This window comes from Pan paniscus, chromosome 1 (genome assembly GCF_029289425.2).
Source record: "Pan paniscus chromosome 1, NHGRI_mPanPan1-v2.0_pri, whole genome shotgun sequence".
Taxonomy (NCBI): Eukaryota; Metazoa; Chordata; class Mammalia; order Primates; family Hominidae; genus Pan; species Pan paniscus.
In genome coordinates this window covers 200745644-200769817 of record NC_073249.2, presented here as the reverse complement: position 1 = coordinate 200769817, position 24174 = coordinate 200745644, and the positions used below count along the sequence as shown (strand labels likewise).

At 44.3% G+C, this 24174-nt stretch overlaps 1 protein-coding gene across 2 annotated transcripts; it reads left to right on the top strand.

Moving 5' to 3' along the window:
• The first annotated feature begins 9573 nt into the window (after nt 1–9573).
• On the top strand, nt 9574–22686 carry PDIK1L (PDLIM1 interacting kinase 1 like). 2 transcript variants are annotated; one of them, XM_034958805.3, is made up of 3 exons: nt 9574–9823; nt 12690–12991; nt 20226–22686. In XM_034958805.3, exons 2-3 carry the CDS (start codon nt 12707–12709, stop codon nt 20964–20966), a joined length of 1026 nt encoding a protein of 341 aa, XP_034814696.1. In that variant the 5' UTR covers nt 9574–9823; nt 12690–12706; the 3' UTR covers nt 20967–22686. The 2 variants fall into 2 exon arrangements, with proteins under 2 accessions (XP_034814696.1, XP_003809502.1); XM_003809454.5 differs by lacking the exon at nt 9574–9823 and adding an exon at nt 10163–10318.
• The last annotated feature ends 1488 nt before the right edge of the window (nt 22687–24174 follow it).

Here is a 24174-nt window from a genome sequence, read left to right as displayed (position 1 = left end):
TTTCTGTTGTTTATAAATTACTCAGTCTAAGGTATTTTGTTATAGCAGCATGAACAGACGAAGACGCATTGTGTATGCCGTATGTTTCCTTCATGGCCACATCCCCAGTGCCTAGCACGGTGCCTGGCACTTTGGCTCCCATACACATTGCAGAATATTCCATTCACTAGCACTCCTCTCCAGGAGAGTTCTGTATACTGTTGGAAAACAAATGTGGATAAGGCTTGGGGCTGGGAGGTCAGGGGCCAGCCTAAGTAATATTCGCAGCTACATGAATTAGCGGGCCTTGTGGAGTCTACAGGTTTGTCCAGGGTCCAAGAGGTCAGGACCATCGAGAGGCTAAGTGCGGTTATCTGTGCCTCCTTCCCAGCCCCTGCTCTAAATAACCATAGAGCCAATATTTGAAGAATGTCAGCTTAAAGGTGTGTCTCACTCTGACCCTCAAATTTCAATTTATTTTTTAAATTGACAAAAATTGTATTTATTTACTCATATGTACAACATGATGCTTTGAAATATGAATACATTGTGGAATGGCTAAATTTAAGGCCCAGTGTAAATGCTACCTCCTCTCTAAAGCTTTCCTGCCCGCCATTCCCCTCCACAGAAGCACAGTTTGGATTTCCTCCCCTGGGCTATGTAACCTCAGCTGGCACTGGTTGAATTGTACTGTCTGCATATTTATATGTCTGTCTCCCCTCCCAGAGAAAGTCCATGAGGGCAGGGACCTTATCTTTCTGTTCACTGCTTTTTCTTAGCATCAAGCACAATTTCTTGCACGTGGTAGATATTCACCAAATAGCTGTTGACTTAACGAACAAAGTGCCACCATGTGCCAGGCACTAGTTGACTTCTGAAGAGAGGGGTATATGTCAAGACATTTGTTAGCCACCCACCAGCCTCTGAATTTAAGCCTGCCAGTAAGCCCCATCCTTCAGGACACAGAGCTTGGTCAATGAGGGGCCCACAACCCTATCTCTTACCCCCTACTCCCTAGCCCCTAGCCAATCAGGTCCAACAAGACTTAATTTCAGGAATGTTGTTTGAGGAATAGAGAAGCTGACTTTCTCATTCCTGCAGGATATGATCTCATAAGGCTGAATTCCCACTGGTGACCCCGAGGCCCACAAGGGAAGCCAGCCTTAAGATGAAGGCAGCATCATGGGAGGCAGAACAGAGGAAACTAGAGTCTTCGGTGACATGTGAGCTGCTGAATCAAACTTCCTTCCCGAAGCTAGCCCTCCCACCTCCATTTCTCTTAGGTACATGTACCAATCATTCCTTTCAGTCACTTTGAGTTGAGTTTCTGCTCTTGCAACATGAAGCATCCAGAAGAGGCCAGAGAATCAGAGGAAGCCCAAGCTTTAACACTTCAGGACCTGCTGAGGAGTCGGTGAATCCTCAGTTTGGGACACTCCCAACACCCCCATCCAGCATGGTTTTCAGATGGTGGCATCCCCAGCAGCTCTTGGACCCAGGGGCAGGAGATGTGAACCTGGGTCTTAACCATCAGCTGCTCCAGCTGTTCTCAGTCCTCACCAAGAAGACAACTAGGACCCATCCAAAGACAAAAACAGCTAAAGTTATACCTGGTGCAAGACCTTTGTGGGCCCCCAGATCACTTCTCTCAGGGGCTGGATCAGAAATAAACATTTTGATCTTATTACAAGCATAGTGGAGGTGTAGGATTCAAGAATCAGAGTGTTGGAGCTATAAGGATCCTTAGAGATGAGCTGGTCAGACCCCCTCATTTTGCAGATGGGGAGACTGAGGCCCACAGCAGGGGGGAGTCTTTCTTGCTCAAGATGACACAGCGTGTTAGTGCCAAAGCTAATACCCTTCCTAAAGGAGTTTCTCCCTCAGCCTCCCCCTGCAGAAATGGGGCTGGGTGGCTGGGCACAGTGGCTCACGCCTATAATCCCAACACTTTGGGAGGCCGAGGTGGGTGGATCACCTGAGGTCAGGAGTTCGAGACCAGCCTGGCCAATATGGCAAAACCCCATCTCTATCAAAAATACAAAAATTAGCCAGGCGTGGTGGCGCGTGCCTATGATCCTAGCTACGCAGGAGGCTGAGGCAGGAGAATCGCTTGAACCCAGGAGGCAGAGGTTGCAGTGAGCCAAGATTGTGCCATTGTACTCGAGCCTAGGCAACAGAGCAAGACTCCATCTCAAAAAAAAAAAAAGAAAAGAAAAGAAAAGAAAAGAAATGGGGCTGGGGCTCCCCAAGCTTGGGAAGAAGAAGGGAGGGGACACTGTCGGGGATTCTCCCTGCTACAGCAGTTAGGAGCTGCTCCGGAAACATTCACTGACAGGCCTAGCCAGTCGCCCTTAATGACCTCATTGTGGCATTTTGATAACAACTTGTGGTTGGCTCAGTGGGTACTAGGTCTCTAACAATGCATCAATGATGCCTCTTATAATTTCTCCAGAGGAGAAATTCAGGGTCAGCAATCTGGTGGGAAGAAAGACTCCAAGATGTGCCTTGGGGACAGGGTGTATATGGGAAGTCTGTAATTTCCACTCAACTTCACTGTGAACCTAAAACTTCTCTAAAAATAAAGTCTTTTAAAACACACACACACACACACAACCGGGCATGGTGGCTCATGCCTGAAATCCCAGCACTTTGGGAGGCCAAGGCGGGCAGATCACTTATAGCCAGGGGTTCAAGGCTAGCCTGGCCAACATGGTGAAACCCCATCTCGACTAAAAATACAAAAATGAGCCAGGCGTGGTGGCATGCGCCTGTATTCCAGCTACTCGGGCGCCTGTAATTCCAGCTACTCGGGGGGCTGAGGTGGGAGAATCGCTTGAACCCAGGAGGCGGAGGTTGCAGTAAGCCAAGATTGTGCCACTGCACTCCAGCCTGGGGGACAGAGCGAGACTCCATCTCAAACACACACACACACATACACACATGCAGTTAGACCCCAACTGAAGTGCCTGTGTGACTTTGGACAAGTTCTTTCACCTCTTAGAACCTTTGTTTCCTCAGTTGTAAAAGGGAGGACAATAATAGCACATGCTTTACAGGGTCACTGTGCAGATTAGATGAGATCACTCTATAAACAGTACTTTGCACAGTGCCTCGCACAGAAGTTAGTATGAATATTACCTATTATTTATTTATATTACCGATTTGTATTTATTTATCTATAGTTTATAGGTAAAATTGCTCCATGATAATCTGCTTCCTGTGGACCCATTCTAATTAGAGACAGCCCATTTGCCTCTTCCCATGTGACCTCTCTTCAGATAGGAAAAGTAAGGCTCAGATTCATGTTGATTTATGGGGCTGGGGACCTGGAGTCCAAAGACTCCAGGAGTCTTGGCTCCACCAGTGACTTATTAGGAACCTAAGTTACTGAGTCCCTTTGAGTCTCAGTTCCTCCAGATGTAAAAGGCTATGCTCACATTCTCCACTTCGTAGGGTTCTTGCGGGATAAAGGACTTGGATCTTGACAGGTCTGGGAATTCAGACCTGCTTTAGTGAGACTGGAGCATCAGCTTCACTAATGGAACCTGCCACCAGGGGGCAGGCTTGCTACATCCAAGTTCCCATTTGTCCAAAATACTCATTTCCTTTTTTGAGCGTGATTGTCTAACTTTTTATTATGGAAAGAGTCAAACATACACAAAGGTAGAATGGTATCATAAGCCTCACGTGCCCAGCACTAAGTTTCAACAACTATCAACATTTTGCCAATCTTCCCCTCTCTGTTTGCTGTGCTGATAGTGGAGTATTTTAAAGTATATTCCAGGCCTCATTTCGTTTCATCCATAATGCACGTGTGCTGAATTGAAAAAGACTTATTTTCGGCCAGGCACTGTGGCTCACACCTGTAATCCCAGCACTTTGGGAGGCTGAGATGGGCGGATCACCTGTGGTCGGGAGTTTGAGACCAGCCTGACCAACATGGAGAAACCCCATCTCTACTGAAAATACAAAATTAGCCACGCGTGATGGTGCATGCCTATAATCCCTGCTACTCAGGAGACTGAGGCAGGAGAATCGCTTGAATCCGGGAGGCAGAGGTTGCGGTGAACCGAGATTGCGCTATTGCACTCCAGCCTGGGCAACAAGAGCGAAACTCCATCTCAAAAAAAAAAAAGAAAGAAAGAAAGAAAAAGACTTATTTTCACAATCACTGTGTCACTTAACAAAAAAGAATAATAATTACTTAATTTGATCTAAGTTCATATTTAAATTTCTTTTTTCTTTTTTTCTTTCTTTTTTTTGAGGGTCTCACTCTGTCTCTAGACCAGGCTGGAGTGCAGTGGCATAATCTCCGCTCACTGCAACCTCTGCCTCCTGGGTTCAAGTGATTCTCCTGCCTCAGCCTCCCAAGTAGCTGGGACTACAGGCGTGTGCCACCACGCCTGGCTAAGTTTTGCATTTTTTGGTAGAGACTGGGTCGTTCACTGTGTTGGCCAGGCTGGTCTCACCCAACTCCTGGCCTCAAGTGATCTGCCCACCTCAGCCTCCCAAAGTGTTGGGATTTCAGGCGTGAGTCGCCGTGCCTAACCTATATTTAAATTTCTGAAGACATCTTTTGACAAATTGACTCATTTGAATCGTGATCCAAATGAGTTTACTGCATTTGGTAAGTCACTTTCACATTCCACAGTCCAGTTTTACTTCTATATCATGAATCTACTGGAGAATCCAGGACACTTGTCCTGGCCTGTAGCATGCTCCACATTTGGAGTTTGACTGATTATGATCTTTGTCTATCCCTCATATTTCTCGTAAACTGGTAATTAGATTTTGGCTTGATAAGGCTTAGGCTCTTTTTCTTTCTTTCTTTCTTTTTTTTGTTGTTCTATTTTTTGAGACAGGGTCTCGCTCTGTCACCCAGGCTGGAGCGCAGTGGTGAGATCTCGGCTCACTGCAACCTCTACCTCCCAGGTTCAAGCAATCCTCCTTCCTCAGACTCCCTAGTAGCTGGGACTACAAGTGTGCACAACCACACCTGGCTAATTTTTGTATTTTTTTTTTTTAGTAGAGATGGAGTTTCACAATGTTGGCCAGGCTGGTCTCGAACTCCTGACCTCAGGTGATCTGACTGCCTCGGCCTCCCAAAGTGTTGGGATTATAGGTGTGAGCCACCACGCCCAGCCTTTTTTTTTTTTTTTTTTTTTTTAAGGCAAGAATATTTCATGGAGAGCACTGTTGACTTAATGAACAAAGCACCACCACATGCCAGGCACTAGTTGACTCTTCAAGGAAGGTGTATGTCAAGACATTTGTTAGTGGCCCCCACAGCCTCTGGATTTAAGCCCGTCAGTAAGCCCCAACCTTTAGGACACAGAGAGCTTGTCGAGGAAGAGTCCAAGGACCCTATCCCCTATCCTCTCCCCTAGCCAATCAAGTCCAACAAGACTCAATTTCAGGACTGTTGTTTCAGGAATAGACACTAACCTTAAAACATTTTAGTGATTTTAAGGTTGGTCAATGACTTTTAAATTATTTTTAATGTTTTTTTAAACTGCAAAATGGTATTTAGAGACTAAATCTGTGCACTAGGGGTGTTCCTTACCACTGAGTTGGTCATTGCTTCTAGGCCTTTTCAGCAGACAGAGCTAAAAAATATTTTTTTTTTTTTTTGAGATGGAGTCTTGCTCTGTCACCCAGGCTGGAGTGCAGTGGTGCAATCTCAGCTCACTGCAACCTCCACCTCCTGGGTTCAAGTGATTCTCCTGCCTCAGCCTCCCCAGTAGCTGGGACTACAGTGCCCACCACCGTGCCCAGCTAATTTTTCTATTTTTGGTAGAGATGGGGTTTCGCCACATTGGCCAGGCTGGTCTGGAACTCATGACTTCAGGTGATCCACCAGCCTCGGCCTCCCAAAGTGCTGGGATTACAGGCGTGAGCCACCATGCCAGGCTGAAAATACATTTTTGAAGAGAAAAAATACATACTGCTATCTAATTCAGATCTAAGTATATCCTAAGCTTCTTTTCCACTTATAACACTTTCTCATACACTGAAAAATCTTGGTTCCTAATGCTATTGACATAATTACTTATTTTTTCTTATATCATAGTTTCAAAATAGCAACATCGATATTACTACTAGCAATAAGACTAATGAATACAATTGTATTTCTATGCAGTTTTATTTGTCCTTAGACTGTATCCCATTAGACAGGTACAAACAAGGATTACATGACTGTAATCCCAACACCTTTAGAGACAAACGAGGATCACTTGATGCCAGGAGTTTACGAGCAGCCTGGGCGACACAGTGAGACCCTGTCTCTACAAAAAAAAAAATTTTTTTTTTGAGACAGTGTCTCGCTCTGTCGCCCAGGCTGGAGTGCAGTGGCGTGATCTCAACTCACTGCAGGCTCTGCCTCCCGGGTTCACGCCATTCTTCTGCCTCAGCCTCCCGAGTAGCTGGGCCTACAGGTGCCCGCCACCACGCCCAGCTAATTTTTTGTATTTTTAGTAGAGACGGGGTTTCACCGTGTTAGCCAGGATGGTCTTATCTCCTGACCTCGTGATCCGCCCACCTCGGCCTCCCAAAGTGCTGGGATTACAGGCGTGAGCCACCGCGCCCAGCCAACAAAAACTTTTTTAAAATTAGCTATGCCTATAGTCCCAGCTCCTCAGGAGGCTGAGGTGGGAGGATCCCTTGAGCCCAGGAGTTGGAAGTTAGTGAACTATGATCACCACTGCACTCAAGCCTGGGCGACAGAATGATATCTCTTTATTTTTTATTTTTTTGAGATGGAGAGTCTCGCTCTCTCGCCCAGGCTGGAGTGCAATGGCTCGATCTCAGCTCACTGCAAGCTCTGCCTCCCGGGTTCACGCCATTCTCCTGCCTCAGCCTCTCCAGTAGCTGGAACTACAGGCGCCCACCACCATGCCCAGCTAATTTTTTTGTATTTTTAGTAGAGACGGGGTTTCACCGTGTTAGCCAGGATCGTCTTGATCTCCTGACCTCATGATCCACCTGCCTTGGTCTCCCAAAGCGCTGGGATTACAGGCGTGAGCCACTGCACCCGGCCTGAACTCATCTCTTTAAAAAAGAAAAAAAATCAAAATACTTAAGAAGCCATTTGAAATTATTTTCTCTGTGTTACACCACCAATCTGACATTACAGACGGTTCATTTGTTTCCATTTGTTTTTAATTTTTATGGAGTGCTTTATTTTATTGAACTTTGTCTTATAAATACGTGAAATGTTTACAAGAGTCCAAAATTGTACTATATAAAAGGTATATTCATAGAAGTCTCATTCCCATCTCTATCCCCTCCAACCCACATAGGCAACTATTTTTTTAGAAGTTTGGGATTTATTCTTCCATTGTTTACCTTTTAAATATAAGCACTTAATGTATATTTATCTCTCCATTACTCACATGTAATAGCATACTATAAACACTGTATGCACTTTGCTTATTTCACTTAATAAACAGATCACTTGATATTAGTATATGTTTATTAGTATATATAAGAAATCTTCCACATCTTTTTTTTTTTTTTTTTTTGAGATAGAGTCTTGCTCTGTTTTTTTCTTTTTTTGAGACAGAGTCTTGCTCTGTCGCCCAAGCTGGGGTGCAGTGGCTTGACCTCGGCTCACTGCAACCTCCGCCTCCCAGGTTCAAGAGATTCTCCTGCCTCAGCCTCCCAAGTACCTGGGACTACAGGCAAGTGCCACCACACCCGCCTAATTTTTGTATTTTTAGTAGAGACAGGGTTTCACCACATTGGCCAGGCTGGTCTTGATCTCCTGACCTCAAGTGATCCGCCCACCTCGGCCTCCCAAAGTGCTAGGATTACAGGTGTGAGCCACCATGCCAGGCCTCTTCCACATAGCTTTTCATGGCTGCATAGTACTTTATCCTGTGTATGTACTATAATTTATTCAACCAGTTCTTTATCATTAGACATGTGAGCAGTTTCCAATCTTTTGCTATTCATTAATGCCATAATGAACAGCCCTGTACATACAGGTTTGTTGTTTTGTGTGTGTGTGTTTGCCAGTATATTCCTAGGATAGATTCCTCGAAATCTAGTACTTGATCTAGGGTTACTGGATCAAATAATATTGCTATATATTGCCAAATTTCCTTGTTAACTGTTATATCACTTTGTCTTCCCACCAGCTATGTATGAGAATGCTAGCCTTAGGTGTATTTTGATACCATATCAGATTGAGGAGGCTGCAGAGATGAATCACAGACAAGGTTCCTGCCCCTAGGAATTCTCAGTCCTCCAGGAGGCCTACAGGCTAAAAAAAATGACGTAACATAATAAGCAGGAGGCAGATTTACCTTGAAACTAATGAATCTTAAGCTTCAGAGTCCTTTACTTATAGGGACCCTTTCCAGTGTTCCAGATATGTGTTCACAGGGCCATTTTATAACATTTTTCCTCAGGAGGACACCCCAAATTATTTAAGTTTCAGGTCCCACAAGATCTAAACCCCCCTCACAGACTTAACAGTGAGCCTAAACTGGGGGCGAGAGTGGATTTCAAATCTCATCTGCAGCTGACTTAAGAGCAAGGGTTCCTATGATATTTAATGACTGAGACAAAATGAAAACGCTACTTTGATCGAGAGAGAGGTCCCTCCCCTGATTCGGATCAATAACCCACACAGGTAGTTAGCTGTCTACGCAGAGCCTTCTATATTTTCCCTCTACTTTTGAGGGCGGGAAATAAGTCTTGGCTGACACCAGTGTTTCCAGCAAACAGCTGAAGACTTGACACTTGGATGGCACTCAGGACAAAAATCTGAACAGATTACAGAACGGTTGTTGTTTTTTTTTTTTTTTAAGGGGAGGGTGTGTTACACCAGGAATGGGTATTCAAGGTAGACACATCCCAAAACAGACACTTCAGTGAGAAGAGGCAGAGGTGTTTCCTCACCTGTAAAAACAGGATAATCAAACCTACTCTTGTGGGGTTTGGTTAGGATTAAGCAAGATCATTTATATAAAGACCTAACCCAGTGCCAGACTCTCGGGAGAAGGGGCATAAAGGACAGAAAATAAAATGGGTTGATCTTTGAGCACAGCGACAGGGATTCTTTGTACATCGTGCCTTATAGAGCGAGCGCTGGGAGGAGGAATCATCACCCTGCTGAGAAGTAATGGGTGCAGAATAAATCGAGTAAGAAGGAATGGACTTTTCTGGCGGATGCTTACTGATCTAACAACTGGATGACTGACGAATGCGGTCCTAAGTGACCCCGGGCTGGCTGTGGGGCCAACAGCGTGCGGGATCTGACTAACAGCGTGTGGCAGCCGAGCGACTGCAGCAGCGGCGGGGACCCCATTGACTGTCCAGCCCCGAGAGCGGCAGGAGCGCGGTGGATCCTGGCTCGGACCAAGGCCTCTCCCCTGCGCCGACTGCAGACCAACCCTCCACCAGGAGCCTCGGGGTGGGGGGCGCTGCGGGCGCCGCAGCCAGGTGCAGGCGCCGCCGCGCCCTCACTCCCCACGCCGAGGAGGTGGCCCTGGCTCCCTGCGGCCGCGGCCGGGGAACAATGAGGCGCCGGCCTCTTTAAGGGAGATACCACCGCGCCGGCGGGGCAGGGGACGGCATCCTCCCAGATGATCGCACCCAGCCCCGCGCCGCCGCCGCCGCCGCCGTCTCGGCAACTGCACCGCCCGCAAACATGGCTCAGTGACTCGGACAAAAGCTGCAGTCTCCCTCCCGGCGGGGCGGACGCCAGGCCTCCTTGGTCGGGCCGCACCTCCCCGCGGGCCCGCCAAAGAGCACCGCGCCCCGCAGGCACCCGAGACCCGCGCAGAAGATGCACCGGGCGTTCCACCCCAGCGAGCCCCGCACCCCAGCCCGCAGCTCGGTAGGTCGGAAGGGGGCGGGTAGGGGGAGGGGAGGCCGCCGCCGGGCGCGCGCAGCCCCAGGCCCGGACCTGCCGCTGCAGACCGTCCCCGGGGCCGCGGGCCCTGAGCGCCCGCTGCGGCTGGAGGGTGGCCGAGCCCCGGCGTGGCGTGGCCTCGCGGTTCCCGAGCCCGGCCACCCCTGCGGGGAGCAGCACCAGTGGTGCGCTCCGGAGCGCGCACACCTCCGACGACTCCCGGCTCCGCAAATCCTCGAGAGAGGGAGGAGGCGAGCGGAGCGCCGGCCGCGCGCCTCGTCGGTGGCGCGGAACGTCCCGGCTCGCGCTACGGAAAGCCGGAGGGGGGCGGGGCCGTCGGCGTAAGGGGGTGTGTCCGCGCGCACCACGGGGGCGCGCGCCGGCTGCTGACTGGAGGCGGCGGCAGCGGAGGCGCGAGCTGCCCGATAATGGCGGCCTGCAGAGCCCATGAGAGGGAGAAGCGGCAGCGTCTACCCTGAGGTAAATCTGGCCCTTCGGCGTGGCGGAGAGGTCTTGCTGCAGAGCCGACGGCCCTGCATGTGCCTCCCTCCCTGGGAGGCTTGTCACAGACCTGTCAGCGGAGTCATCCTGGGGAAGGCCCTGCGCTCCTCAGGCCACCGACCCCAGTCGCGGCCTCCTCTCATACCGGGGCCACCTCCCCCCGGCCCTCAGCCCCCAGCCCCGAGGAGTTGAGGCAACTGCAGGGCTGGCTCCTCAGAGCGAAGGGGCTCGGGAGGCTCCCCTCCGGGCTTCATCTGAGCACGGCCGAGGAGGGGGAGGGCCTGACACTTGGCCAATGAGCGCGGCCTGAGCCGCCGCGTCGGGCAACACCTCTGGCCGCGACTGGCCCTTCCCGGGCGCCGGCAGGTGTCTGGCCTGGCCGGCTCGCGTCCCAGCGCCTGGTTAGAGCAGCGGGAGCGAGGGCCCGCCACTTTCGGTCGAAAGTCACTTAGGTTCGCACCGGATGCATCATTGGATCCGGGATCCCACGGGTTTCATAAACACCCCTCTCCTCCCTATTCAGGAAGGTGCTCTTCCCCATGGGGACTGTACCAGGCTGGAGAGGACATGGCACTGCTTCAGAGACACGAACCACCTTGAGTGGATGTGATTGGCGATCCCCGTAGAGCAGGAAAGCTCGTCTGCTGTGCAGCCGGCGCAGAGGATTCTGTGGCAGGAAATTAGACACTAGGAAATTCAGTAGCGATTTGAAGGGTGGGTGTCCAGTTAGAGGAAGTGGGACTGAACACAATCTCAGAAGTCATTTCTTTTTATTAAATCTATCCTGTAGACTTGAAGTAGTGGATCCCAACTTCTCAGGCTCTAGGGTCAGTAGCCTTTTGCTTCCCCAGCTGTACAGAATAAATATTGTACAATCTCAGGTTACTTTTCTAGCCCGTGGTCACAATCTACAAATGAGAATTCGTTCATGAAGTTGGTTATAATCTAGAAATTCTTTGGGCGCTGAGGAAGCCCACTTTAGACTTTCTCCATTCAACACATGAGCATTTCTGTGCAGGGCCTTTGCCCTCGCCTTTAAACCGTTCAGTAAGTTGAATTCCCAAGAACTCTGTCAGAGAGCCCCTTGATATGCAGGATCTTTGTTGGCAAAAATGACCTAGAACTAAATAGATATTGTTTACTCCAGCTGTCTTATGATTAGGAAAAAGGAAACATAAAAATTTTAAAATAGCTATTGTTAAATGACTACAAAAAGGTAACTGTATTCTAAGTATCCAAGTAGCTTACTTTATTTTTAAGTAAATGTTTCTGGCCGGGCGCGGTGGCTCACGCCCGTAATCCCAGCACTTTGGGAGGCCGAGGCGGGCGGATCACGAGGTCAGGTGATCGAGACCATCCTGGCTAACACAGTGAAACCCCGTCTCTACTAAAAAATACAAAAAAAATTAGCCGGGTGTGGTGGCGGGCGCCTATAGTCCCAGCTACTCGGGAGGCTGAGGCAGGAGAATGGCGTGAACCTGGGAGGCGGAGCTTGCAGTGAGCCGAGATCAAGTCATTGCACTCCAGCCTGGGAGACAGAGCGAGAGAGCGAGACTCCGTCTAAAAAAAAAAAAAAAAGAAACGTTTCTTTTCCACAAACTTTATTTTCATTATTTTGTAAGAAATAAGGAGATGACATAAGAGACAAAATTAAAATATGAATAGATAGAGTTTGGCCACTTACTTTTACATAATGAAAACAAACATTTTCAGTTCTATAAATGATTTGGTTCACTTTCAGGCCTTAAGCATAAGCCAGGTGTTTGTATTTCTAACTGTGAGGGGGTTTTGTTTTTGCTGTTTTATGACCATTATGTGTGTGTCAGCCTGAAGGAGAAGCTGGGATTTTGCTTGCTTGCTGGTTTTTTCCTGATCAGTAAATAAGAATGCTGAATTTTGGGGGTGTATTTTTAACAGTGACATTTTCAAGCAGTTCATATAAGAGACAGCATACTGTAGTGCTTCAGATCGTGGTCGTCTGAGGCAGATGGCTGGGTTTCAAATCCCAGGTCCACCAGTTACTAGCTGTTGACCTTAGGCGTTTCATTTAACCTCTCCATTATATAGTTTCATCTATACAAAGACCATAATAGTATCTATCTCATCAGATTATTATGAGGATTAACTGAATTTAATATTCTAAAGAGCTTAAAACAGTTCCTGATACATGGTAAATACTACCTGTTAGCTTTATTGTTACTATTCTTAAAATTAGATTTCCCCTAGGTATAGCAAATATCCTTCAAGCACTGCAGACAGTCAGACAGATGACAAGTAAATCATACATAAGAAGAAATACAAGCCAGTAGGTATACATAATTTCAACAGAGCACTTTGTTGATTTTTCCAGAAACCTCGACCTTGAAGATGGTGAGTAGCCAGCCAAAGTACGATCTAATACGGGAGGTAGGCCGAGGTAGTTACGGTGTTGTGTATGAAGCAGTCATCAGAAAGACCTCTGCACGGGTGGCAGTGAAGAAAATTCGATGTCACGCACCTGAAAATGTTGAACTAGCCCTTCGTGAGTTCTGGGCACTAAGCAGTATCAAGAGCCAACATCCAAATGTGATTCACTTGGAGGAATGCATCCTACAAAAGGATGGGATGGTGCAAAAGATGTCCCACGGCTCTAATTCTTCCCTTTATTTACAGGTATGTGTTGTTGATTGGGAAATAGAAATGATTTGAACATGGCATTGGCCAGCAAGAAGAGGAATGAAAGGGTCAGACGAACGTTACCCTTTAAATGCAGGTGTTTGTAGTTAGAAGTAGATAAGTGTCTGCCAAGAATTGAGTAGATGTTTGCTTTAAAACAAGGTTTTATTTAAACCTGTGAGGCACATACCTAAAAATAACATAAGCCACCTGTTATGCAATGGTACTTGCCAGTCTGCATAGGAATGGGGCAAGATAGGAACTAGAGAGGTGCTTGAGACTACAGTCTAATAACTTCATTTCTTTGAAATCAATAATTTTGGACTTGAGGACAGAAGAAAAGGAAAAATTCCACAACCAGTAGCAACACCCCTAGGTAATCGGGCATCTCTTTTATAAATCACTGGTTTGAATGTAAGCCTCTGCTGTTTTAGAGGGATATCTGGTTTCTTCACCACGCAGTTCCAGTTAATTTTCATTAAGTACATGATTTAACACCTGAATGTTATTAACAGTGCTGACAGCTAACATTTGAATTTGCATGCAGTTCGATGCTCTGTGCTGAGTGCTTTAAAAGCAGTTGCTCAAAACAATCCTGTGAGGAAAGGACTATTATTATCTTCATTACAAATGAAGAAACTGAGGCTTATAGTATAGATAATGAATTCATCCAAAATCACATACATAGTAAGTGGTAGAATTGGGAGCTGGAGCTGAGAATGACAGCTGAAGCTTATGCTTTCTTAACTCCCAGATTACTCTTCTGTAAACCTGGGAAAATGGAAAAGCTTTTCTGTTTTTCTTTTGTTGGCTTCTGCCAGAAATTAAAATCTCCAGTAGCTCTATACTCAAAGAATAGAAAATATATTAAGACATAGCTTGTTAAAGGCTAGGGCAGAATTTCTTAAAGCTAGTCATTCTTGGGCCAGGCACAGTGGCTCACGCCTGTAATCCCAGCACTTTGGGAGGCCAGGACGGGCGGATCACGAGGTCAGGAGATCAAGACCATCCTGGCTAACACGGTGAAACCCCGTCTCTACTAAAAATACAAAAAAATTAGCTGGGCGTAGTGGTGGACGCCTGTAGTCCCAGCTACTGGGGAGGCTGAGGCAGGAGAATGGCGTGAACTGGGGAGGCGGAGCTTGCCGTGAGCCGAGATTGCGCCACTGCACTCCAGCCTGGGCGACTGAGCGAGACTCCGTCAAAAAAAAAACAAAAACAAAAAGAAACTAGTCATTCTTGCAAAAGAAAACAACTTTCTTTGAGTGTGTCTAAATTCAGAATTTACCATCAGACTTTTACCATTTAAAAGTCTGCTTTTGGGCTGGGCATGGTGGCTCATCACGCCTGTCATCCCAGCACTTTGGGAGGCCGAGGCAGGCGGATCACCTGAGGTCAGGAGTTTGAGACCAGCCTGGCCAACATGGCAAAACCCTGTCTCTACTAAAAAACTACAAAAATTAGCCTGGCATGATAACGTGCAACTGTAGTCCTAACTACTCAGAAGCCTGAGGCAGGAGAATCTCTTGAATCCAGGAGGCAGAGGTTGCAGTGAACCAAGATCGCACCACTGCACTCCAGCCTGGGGGACAGAGCAAGACTCCATCTCAAAAAAAAAAAACTCTGCTTTTGGTCAGGCGTGGTGGCTTACGCCTCTAATCCCAACAATTTAGGAGGGTGAAGCAGGAGGATCACTTCAACCCAGGAGTTCAAGACCAGCCTGGGTAACATAGCAAAACCCCATCTGTACAAAAAAAAAAGTGCAAAAATTAGCCAGGCATGGTGGCATGTGCCTTATAGTCCCAGCTACTTGGGAGGCTGAGGTGGGAGGATCACTTGAACCCAGGAGGCAGAGGTTGCAGTGAACTGACATCATGCCACTGCACTGCAGCCTGGGTGACAGCGAGATTCTGTCCCCCAAAACAAAAAAGAAAACAAAACCTCTGTTTTTAAAACAAGAAAAGTTTTGGACTAGGAACAACAAAGAAAACAAATACACGAATGTATGTATTAAGAAACTTGCAAGTTTCCTTGTACGATGAGCAGTATTAGTCTTGAGAACTTAATTTATATTAATTTATATTGCAGTTTAGCACTCTGTGCCCTGAAGTTTTTTGTTTTTTGTTTTTTGTTTTGAGAAGAAGTTTTTGCTCTTGTCGCCCAGGCTGGAGCGCAATGGTGCAATCTCAGCTTACTGCCACCTCCGCCTCCCGGGTTCAAGCAGTTCTCCTGCCTCAGCCTCCCGAGTAGCTGGGATTACAGGCAACTGCCACCACGCCCGGCTAATTTTTGTGTATTTAGTAGAGATGGGATTTCACCATGTGGACCAGGCTGGTCTTGAACTTCTGACCTCAGGTGATCCACCCACCTCGGCCTCCCAAAGTGTTGGGATTACAGGCGTGAGCCACCGCGCCCAACCTTTTTTTTTTTTTTTTTTTGAGACAGAGTCTTGCTCTGTCGCTCAGGCTGGAGTGCAGTGGTGCGATCTCGGCTCACTGCAACCTCCGCCTCCCAGGTTCAAGTGATTCTCCTGGCTCAACCTCCTGAGTAGTTGGGACTACAGGTGCCCGTCACCATGCCTGGCTAATTTTTGTATGTTTAGTACAGATGGAGTTTCACCATGTTGGCTAGGCTGGTCTCGAACTCCAGACCTCAAGTGATCCATCTGCTGCAGCCTCCCAAAGTGCTGGGATTACAGGCGTGAGCCACCTCGCCCAGCCAATGCCCTGAAGTTTTCGTTTTATGACAGTAAAAATAACTAGCCTCTGTGCATTTTATTGTTTGCTTTTCTTAAAGTGCTTATTATGTAAGTTGAATTGATAGAAAATATTGGAAACATTCTTACTATGTTCTCTCTGAAAAGTGAATAGAGGCTATAATCCTAGCCGAGGCAGGCAGATTGGCTGAGCTCAGGAGTCTGAAACCAGCCTCGGCAACACGGTGAAACTAAAATACAAAAAATTAGCCAGGTGTGGCAGCATGTGCCTGTAGTCCCAGCTACCCAGGAGACTGAGGCAGGAGAATTGCTTGAACCCGGGAGGCAGAGATTGCAGTGAGTTAAGATCATGTCACTGCACTCCAGCCTGGGTGACAGAACGAGACTCCATCTCCAAAACAAAAACAAAAAAAAAAAGTGGATAGAAAGCCAAACATGGTGGCTCACACCTGTAATCCCGGCACTTCGGGAGGCTGAGGCAGGCAGATCACTTGAGGCCAGGAGTTCAAGACCAGCCTGGGCAACATGGCAAAACCCCATCTCTACGAAAAATACAAAAAGTTAGCTGGGTGTGGTGGCACACACCAGTGGTCCCATCTCCTTGGAAGGCTGAGGTGGGAGGATCACTTGAGCCTTGGAGGCGGAAGTTACAGTGAGCCGAGATTGGGCCACTGCACTCCAGCCTGGGCGACAGCCAGACCCTGTCTCAAAAAAAAAAAAAGTGGATAGAACCTTGCTGAACTTTACATTGAGTTTTAGAGACTAAGAGGCATGATCTATTTTGAACTAGAAAAGCAAAGATATTTAAACAAAAGATTTATTAGCTGAGCATGGTGGCACGCACCTTTAGTCCCAGCTACTCAGGAAGCTGAGGCAGGAGGATTGCTAGAGTCCAGGAGTTCAAGACTGCAGTGAGCCATGATCGCACCACTGCACTCTAGCCTTTATCACAGAGTGGGACCCTGTCTCAAAAATAAACAAATAAACAAACATATTATTTAGTGCTGAGTCCAGATCCAGCAATTGTTATAGTAGCTAGGCATTAGCTCATAAAGTTTTAAGATGTAAAGGCCTACCAGACTTGATTCAGTGATTTTTATATCTAAAGCACCTTTTTGCTTAGTAAATCTCTTTCATCTTTTAAAGCCTGATAGACTTGTGTTTCACTTATGGTATGTTTTGCTAGCTGAATGACCTTGGATAAATAACCCAACTCTTCCTAGCCTCTATTTCTTCATATTTAAGATAAGGGGTAATAATATCTACTTTGTATAGGAGTTGTCAAAATTAGAGATGTTGCAGAAACAATACTTGGTACATATAAGTACTCAGTAATTGGTACCTCTATTAAAATTGTCCTTTCTGTGGATTTGTTTAGTTGTCCAGACATTCATCAACACATTTAGCAAGTGCCTTCTCTAAATTTACATCTAGTAAAGACAACCAATATTTACATTTAGTAAAGACAAACAAATCTGTAGTATGACTACAGAGTCCCTATGCATGGTATATTCTCCATACGGATTTTAATTTTTCTCCATGTTTTTCCTGATGTCTTCTTCCTTGTTCTCAGTTGGAATCATTGAATCAGTTCCTGATAGCCAAAAGCCTCATCTAGAAGAAAATGTAAAACAATTAACAGAGGTTACAATCTCATGCATAGGAACCTAGTGGCCAGTCTGTGTACTTGTGATAAATATCATGAATGAGAAGTACAGGATGCATACAACAGGGAAACCTACATAATCCCGTGGTTCAAAAGTTACGAATCGTTGGCTGGACGCAGTGGCTTACGCCTGTAATCCCAGCACTTTGGGAGGCTGAGGCAGGTGAATCACTTGAGTGCAGAAGTTCAAGATTAGCCTGGACAACATGGTGAAACCCTATCAATACAAAAAGTTTAAAAATTAGACGGGCGTGGTGGTGCATGCCTGTAGTCTCAGCTACTTGGGAGGCTGAGGCAGGAGGAACATTTGAGTCAGGGAGATTGAGGCTGCGGAGAGCCATGATGGTGCCACTGCACTCCAACCTGGGTAGTAGAGCAAGACCTTGTCTGTCTGTCTGTCTCTCTCTCTCTCTCTCTCACACACACACACACACACACACACACACACACACAAAATATATATATAATTGTCTAAAACTTGTAGTGTGAAGAGGAGTTAGCTAGATAAGTGAGAAAAATTTCCTAGGCAGAAAAAAACTGTACATACAAAGGTCTTGAAGCAAAACGCATGAAGTGTTTAAAAATTGAAAGAAGAGGCTGGGCGCAGTGGCTCACACCTGTAATCCCAGCACTTTGGGAGGCCGAGAGGCGGATCACAAGGTCAAGACATCAAGACCATCCTGGCCACAATGGTGAAACCCTGTCTCTACAAAAAATTCAAAAATTAGCTGGGCATAGTGGCGCATGCCTGTAGTCCCAGCTACTTGGGAGGCTGAGGCAGGAGAGTCTCTTGAACCTGGGAAGCAGAGGTTGCAGTGAGCCGAGATCGCGCCACTGCACTCCAGCCTGGCAACAGAGTGAGACTCTGTCTCAAAAAAAAAAAAAATTGAAAAAAGATAGTGAGATTGTGAGAGTTGTTTTAGATGAGGCTAGAGGGGACAGCAGGAGTCAGAGCACGCAAGGTCTCATAACCCATGTTAAGAGTTTAGACTATATCGTAAGAGAACAGGGAAGCCATTGAAGGGCCTCAGTCAAGAGAAATCAATGGCTAACATCCTCTACATGTTAAAATAAGCAGATTCGGTGCTGCATTTCCATAGCTCTCAGCCAGAGGCCCCGTGGCCTGTTTTCGTATGGTTTCGATGCTAAATATAGTTTTTAGATTTTTTTTTTAAGACTTCTGGGGGTAAAAAAGAAAGGAAGAAGTATATGGTACAGAGACCTTATGTGGCTGTCAAGCCCGAAATATTTACTATCTGGCCTTACTCTAAAACATTCTTTGAACGCTGGGACTCTGCATTGCTCAAAGCTATTTAGGAAGTTTGCTTTTGAGAGTAAAGACAGAAGAAGAAAAGCATGTTTAGTATCAGTGCACCTGGTAAATAATTATGTGATCTGTACCTTTCTTTCATTTTCTGTCTCACTGGCAAACATGTGCAACAAGGAAAACTCATGCAAAAGAGATATCTGCAGATCATTGCAATTACTATTGTCTGCCATGTGGAGAGATGGCGTGAAGAGATGTTCTTTGCTTGTGCTTTCCCAGATGGTAGAGAAAGTACCAGTAGATTTAAATGTGAAATTAGCAATTCATTCACTCTTCAGCAACTCTTCGGCCTTTTCTGTTCAACTCATGGGTCTGAAAAGGGCACCGTACAACAAATGCTTTTAAAAGACAATATACGGGGCCGGGCGCCATGGCTCATGCCTATAGTCCCAGCACTTTGGGAGGCCGAGGTGGGCGGATCACGAGGTAAAGAGATTGAGACCATCCTGGCCAACATGGTGAAACCCCGTCTCTACTAAAAATACAAAAGTTAGCTGGGCGTGGTGGCACGCGCCTGTAGTCTCGGCTACTCGGGAGGCCGAGGCAGGAGAATCTCTTGAACCTGGGAGGCGGAGGTTGCAGTGAGCCGAGATTGCGCCATTGCACTCCAGCCTGGTGACAGAGCGAGACTCCGTCTCAAAAAAAAAAAAAAAAAAAAAGACTATGTACTGTATTTTAGAGTGATAGTTCATGTCCAGTGAAGTAATTCTACTGAATTTCAAGTAAAGGAGGGTTATAACTAGATAATAATAACAAATAAAACTGTGATTTAGTCTAGGTTTTCAGCTTGTATGAAAGAAGAAATATACAAATTCAGAGTTGATTTTTTAATATCAAAATGCATATTTGAAAACAAAATATTTAAAAATTTAAAAAATGCATATTTGATTTTTATAAATTGGTTTTTAAAAGTCATCCAGTGAAAGAGCCAACATATTTGCATTCTGCCTATAGAAGTTTATGAAGTAACGACATCAGTCTTTATTTTATTAGTGACTACAGGAACAGCTATTTCTGCAACAGCTGGTTGTTCCTTGATCATTTTTCTCTCGATTTCACAGGTTATGTTGATAGTGTCTGTGCAATCAGTAAGAAGTATATTTCAGGCGATTTCATTGAATAGCGTTTCCTAATTGAGGTTTATACCCCAGCTGGCAATTTCCTAGGTCTATCTGCTGAAACTTTGGTCTTTTCATGAAGCTATGAGCTAGCTGGGTAGAGTTCAGCTCCACTGACACATGGAGAAAATGTGTGGCCACTTGGACGCTTTTCAAAATAAAGCTATTTTAAAATTTTTACCCCTTGGTTTAGAGCTTTGGTGTATATTTATCAGGGACAAAATGACAATTTGAAGCATTTTTTAAAGTTTAAAATGCATATTTGAAAGCGCTGATTAAATAAAATATTTATAGAGTTTCCACTTAAAGGTGGAGACTGACTTAACCTTTCAATTATTATTTTCCTATAACTGAATTGTATAACCTATGCAAATGATTGTAATCTTTTTTCTTCCTTCTTGTAGCTTGTAGAAACTTCATTAAAAGGAGAAATTGCCTTTGATCCCAGAAGCGCCTATTATTTGTGGTTTGTGATGGATTTTTGTGACGGAGGAGATATGAATGAGTATCTGTTGTCCAGGAAACCCAATCGTAAAACTAACACCAGCTTCATGCTTCAGCTGAGCAGTGCCCTGGCTTTCTTGCATAAAAACCAGATCATCCACCGAGATCTTAAGCCTGATAACATCCTGATTTCTCAAACCAGGTTGGATACCAGTGACTTGGAACCTACCCTCAAAGTGGCTGATTTTGGTCTAAGTAAAGTTTGTTCAGCCTCTGGGCAGAACCCAGAAGAACCTGTCAGTGTAAACAAGTGTTTCCTTTCCACAGCATGTGGAACAGATTTTTACATGGCTCCTGAAGTTTGGGAAGGACATTACACAGCAAAAGCTGACATCTTTGCTCTGGGGATTATCATCTGGGCAATGCTGGAAAGGATCACATTCATAGACACAGAGACAAAGAAGGAACTCTTGGGGAGTTATGTAAAACAAGGAACTGAGATTGTGCCTGTTGGGGAGGCACTTCTGGAAAATCCCAAAATGGAACTTCTCATTCCTGTGAAGAAAAAATCTATGAATGGGCGAATGAAACAACTGATTAAGGAAATGCTGGCTGCAAACCCTCAGGATCGTCCAGATGCTTTTGAACTAGAACTCAGATTAGTACAAATTGCATTTAAAGATAGCAGCTGGGAAACGTGACACATATTATTTGCAAATACCATGGATGATATGCTGCTTCTGTTTAACAGTGATGCAACATTATGTGGCTGAAAAAGAATATAAAAAGCTAGACTCTACCCTCTAAGGGTTTAGATTTTTTGTGGGATTTTTTTTTCCTCATTTTTCTTAAATCCAAGTTGGCCGTTTTATTAGTATGTTTCAAATGTGTATTACCAATGTGGGTGTAAATTTTTAAAAAATGATTATTGATAGAAGTTTGGCAGGAAAATTCTTTAAGAGCTAACAAGAGAGTCCAGTTTTCTGGAAATATGTCTTTAAGTATTTTAGACATTCCTCGTCAGTATTAGGAATTTCCATGGGAAAAGAGGTTTGCATGCTGGTAATGCAACCTTTGAAACTTTGTAAAGGAAACATATATGTATATATTTATGTATATGTAAGTATGTGAATGTGCGCATTTTGCATTCCATATGAAAAAAATGCCACGTCTGTTTAAATTATTTGATGTAGGTTTGGGTTTTTGAGATTTGCTGGTGAAATCAGTGACGAAAAATAAACCTTCCCTTATCTTCCTACTCTGCCCCTCCCCCTAATGAAATCATATTAAGTTGGTTTTTTTTTTTTTGTAATATACAGCTTTTTTTTTTAAGGCATCATTTTGGAGGGTCTAAAATTATCTGGTAAAACATAAATGAAATTAAGTGATCCAAAGCTGCTGAAGTATGTTTGAACTCTCCAGTGCCCTATAGCTGCAAGAGTTGAATTAGTCATGCAGTCATTTGGCAGCAGGTTGGTGATTCAGTCCGACCTTCTTTAGGTAACCGAGCATTTATTTAACCAACTATACCACTGCATTGGGACGTCTGCACTTGAGCTTCTACAATCTGATATAAATCTGAATACAGGATTATTCTGTTTCTGAAAACTTTGCTATGTGTGAACTGTAATACTTGATATATTTTTGGTTTGAAGACTTTGTCTAAGCCTCATTATACTGAAGTTGAAGAAACCAAATGAGCTCCACCCTCACTTTGCCTGCCCTGATATGGTCACTTGTTGAGTCACTGGAGTTCCTTTCATTTTGGCACTGATGCTGTTTTCTCTTGTCTGATTTGAAACAGTACTGGTAATAATATGGTTGTTGAAAATGTGATCACCTTTATCTAAAGTGGGAGAAGATACATACACAGTATGGCAAATGGATAAAATATTGTGGCATCAACTACTTTTAAAGTAGAAAAGCTATCCATTTTATACAATCACTGATACAGTCTATGTCAAAAAACCAACAGACCATTATTCCTCTTGAAGTTAGTTTGATTTTATCTTTGTATGGTTGTCTACAATTTGTTTTCCTGTAAATGCAGATAGTTAAAATCTAAAGGATAGAATGCTTTCCTAAAACAGAACATTAGCCTTTAAGGTTAAATAGACTTTACATTGTATCTAAGTTAATCTTTATAAAGCACTAGAATTTTTGGTCAAAAGTCAAAATAGTAGTAGAATATTGAAATTATTGATAGCTTGCATAATCTCAGCTTTTTTGAACTTCCACAATTTTTGGAATATGTCATAATTTTTTCCCCTGTTTCAAATGTGTTCAGAGGAAATAGAATGTAAAACATCACAAAAAAAATTGCAGTACATAAAATTTCTGGACTATGTTAGTTACTTGATCTGGAAGTTTAAAATTTGGACTAAAAGGTTTTATTGAAATAAAGCCTCTTAAAATGAAAAATCATATACTTTTAACATCACTTTTAAGCTAATAAGTATAAGAATTCTTTTGGAAATTAGAGGTGGAAACACACTGGAACCTCATGATAATTGACCCTCTGGATCACCAGATTAGTTTAATTTAACAGATATGTCCAAGGAAGTTGAGCTATAGGGAGTAAGAAAAAGCATCATGATAACGTCTAGTCAATAACATGGCACTTCAGCAGAGATTCATAGATGATGGTATGCCCATGCATCATTTGCTCTTCAAATATCTATGTGCTTGGAGCCACAGTTTCCTAAGCGCATAGTTTTTGGTCCTGCCTCATGTAAAATAGTTAATGATTATCATTTACTTGGAAAGATTTTACCTGTGAAGTGAAATTCTTTCATTGGGGGTAAGGGTATGAGGTGATCAGGAAGTTTCTTCTGGAATTTTATCAAGTCCTTGTATTCTAAAATAGCCAAGCAAAATGATAGTAAATTCTTTGTCTTTGTTCTTTCAGTCAGAGGTATTTATTAAGTACCTACTGTGTGCTCAGCACTAAAGGTTTGTTGATAAAATGACAATTAAAAAATGGCATTTAGCCAAAGGCCTTTTCCAGCCAGGAGTAAGAAAAGATGGTTAGTGATATTTGGAAATACCTGGATATTTGCTAGAGGAAAAATGAAAGCAAAACTTCGTACACAGTGCCTTGCCCATAATAGGTACTCAATAAGCAATTGTTCCTCATAGAGTCTTTTGCCATGATTTATGGTGTTTTTTGAAATTTGTCTTAATTGAAAAAAGACCAAATATTTCAAATGAGCTTATAGGCAGCTGTGGCCAGTGAAAATATGGGGTTGTACAGTTAGTTCCTAGAATGTTATTTTGCACTAGTTGTCACTTAGAAAGATGGGGTTCCTGTAGATTTTTTGGTGCTAAGGGATACTTTGTCATTATGATGAAGTAAGTGTTAAGTGTCAGATAAATAGCACACAGAATAGTTCTTTCTGCTGGTCTGTTTTTTCTCTTCGTTGTTGTTGTTTTTAATTGTAAATTGTTATCAATCAAACTATTGTAGCAGCTACAAAGTAATTCACCAGCATGACAAAATGGTCAAAAAATAAGTCATCAGCACTTAAGAAATGAAAGCAACTTTTGAAATTTTCTGTTAAAATTGTCAAATATATTTTATGAAGAATTTATAAAAGGGGAAAATGATTGTAATTTATTGTTCATGACTTTTTTTTTTAAATAAAGTGAGTTTCAACAAAAAAAACTGAAAATTCTACATTGCTGCTTTAGTGGCTCTGTGAGTAGTTCTGTAGTACTTTACTTCATAAGCATAAAATAGAAGGTATAAAATCTGAAACAATGTATTTTTCAGACTTACCTTTTAAATGATTCTGAAATAGAAGTGATTGCCAAGGAAAAGATGATTGAATTATAGGAGTTTCAGCATTTCAAGTTCTCAAAAATTTTAGTGCTGTCTTGCTGTATTTGCTTTGCACACGAGAAGAACTC

Excerpts from the sequence above, each read along its gene's own strand:
- PDIK1L (XM_034958805.3), top strand. The coding sequence starts at position 12,707 with ATGGTGAGTAGCCAGCCAAAGTACGATCTAATACGGGAGGTAGGCCGA. Across the intron at positions 12,992-20,225 it reads ATTCTTCCCTTTATTTACAG|CTTGTAGAAACTTCATTAAA; the intron begins GTATGTGTTGTT and ends TCCTTCTTGTAG.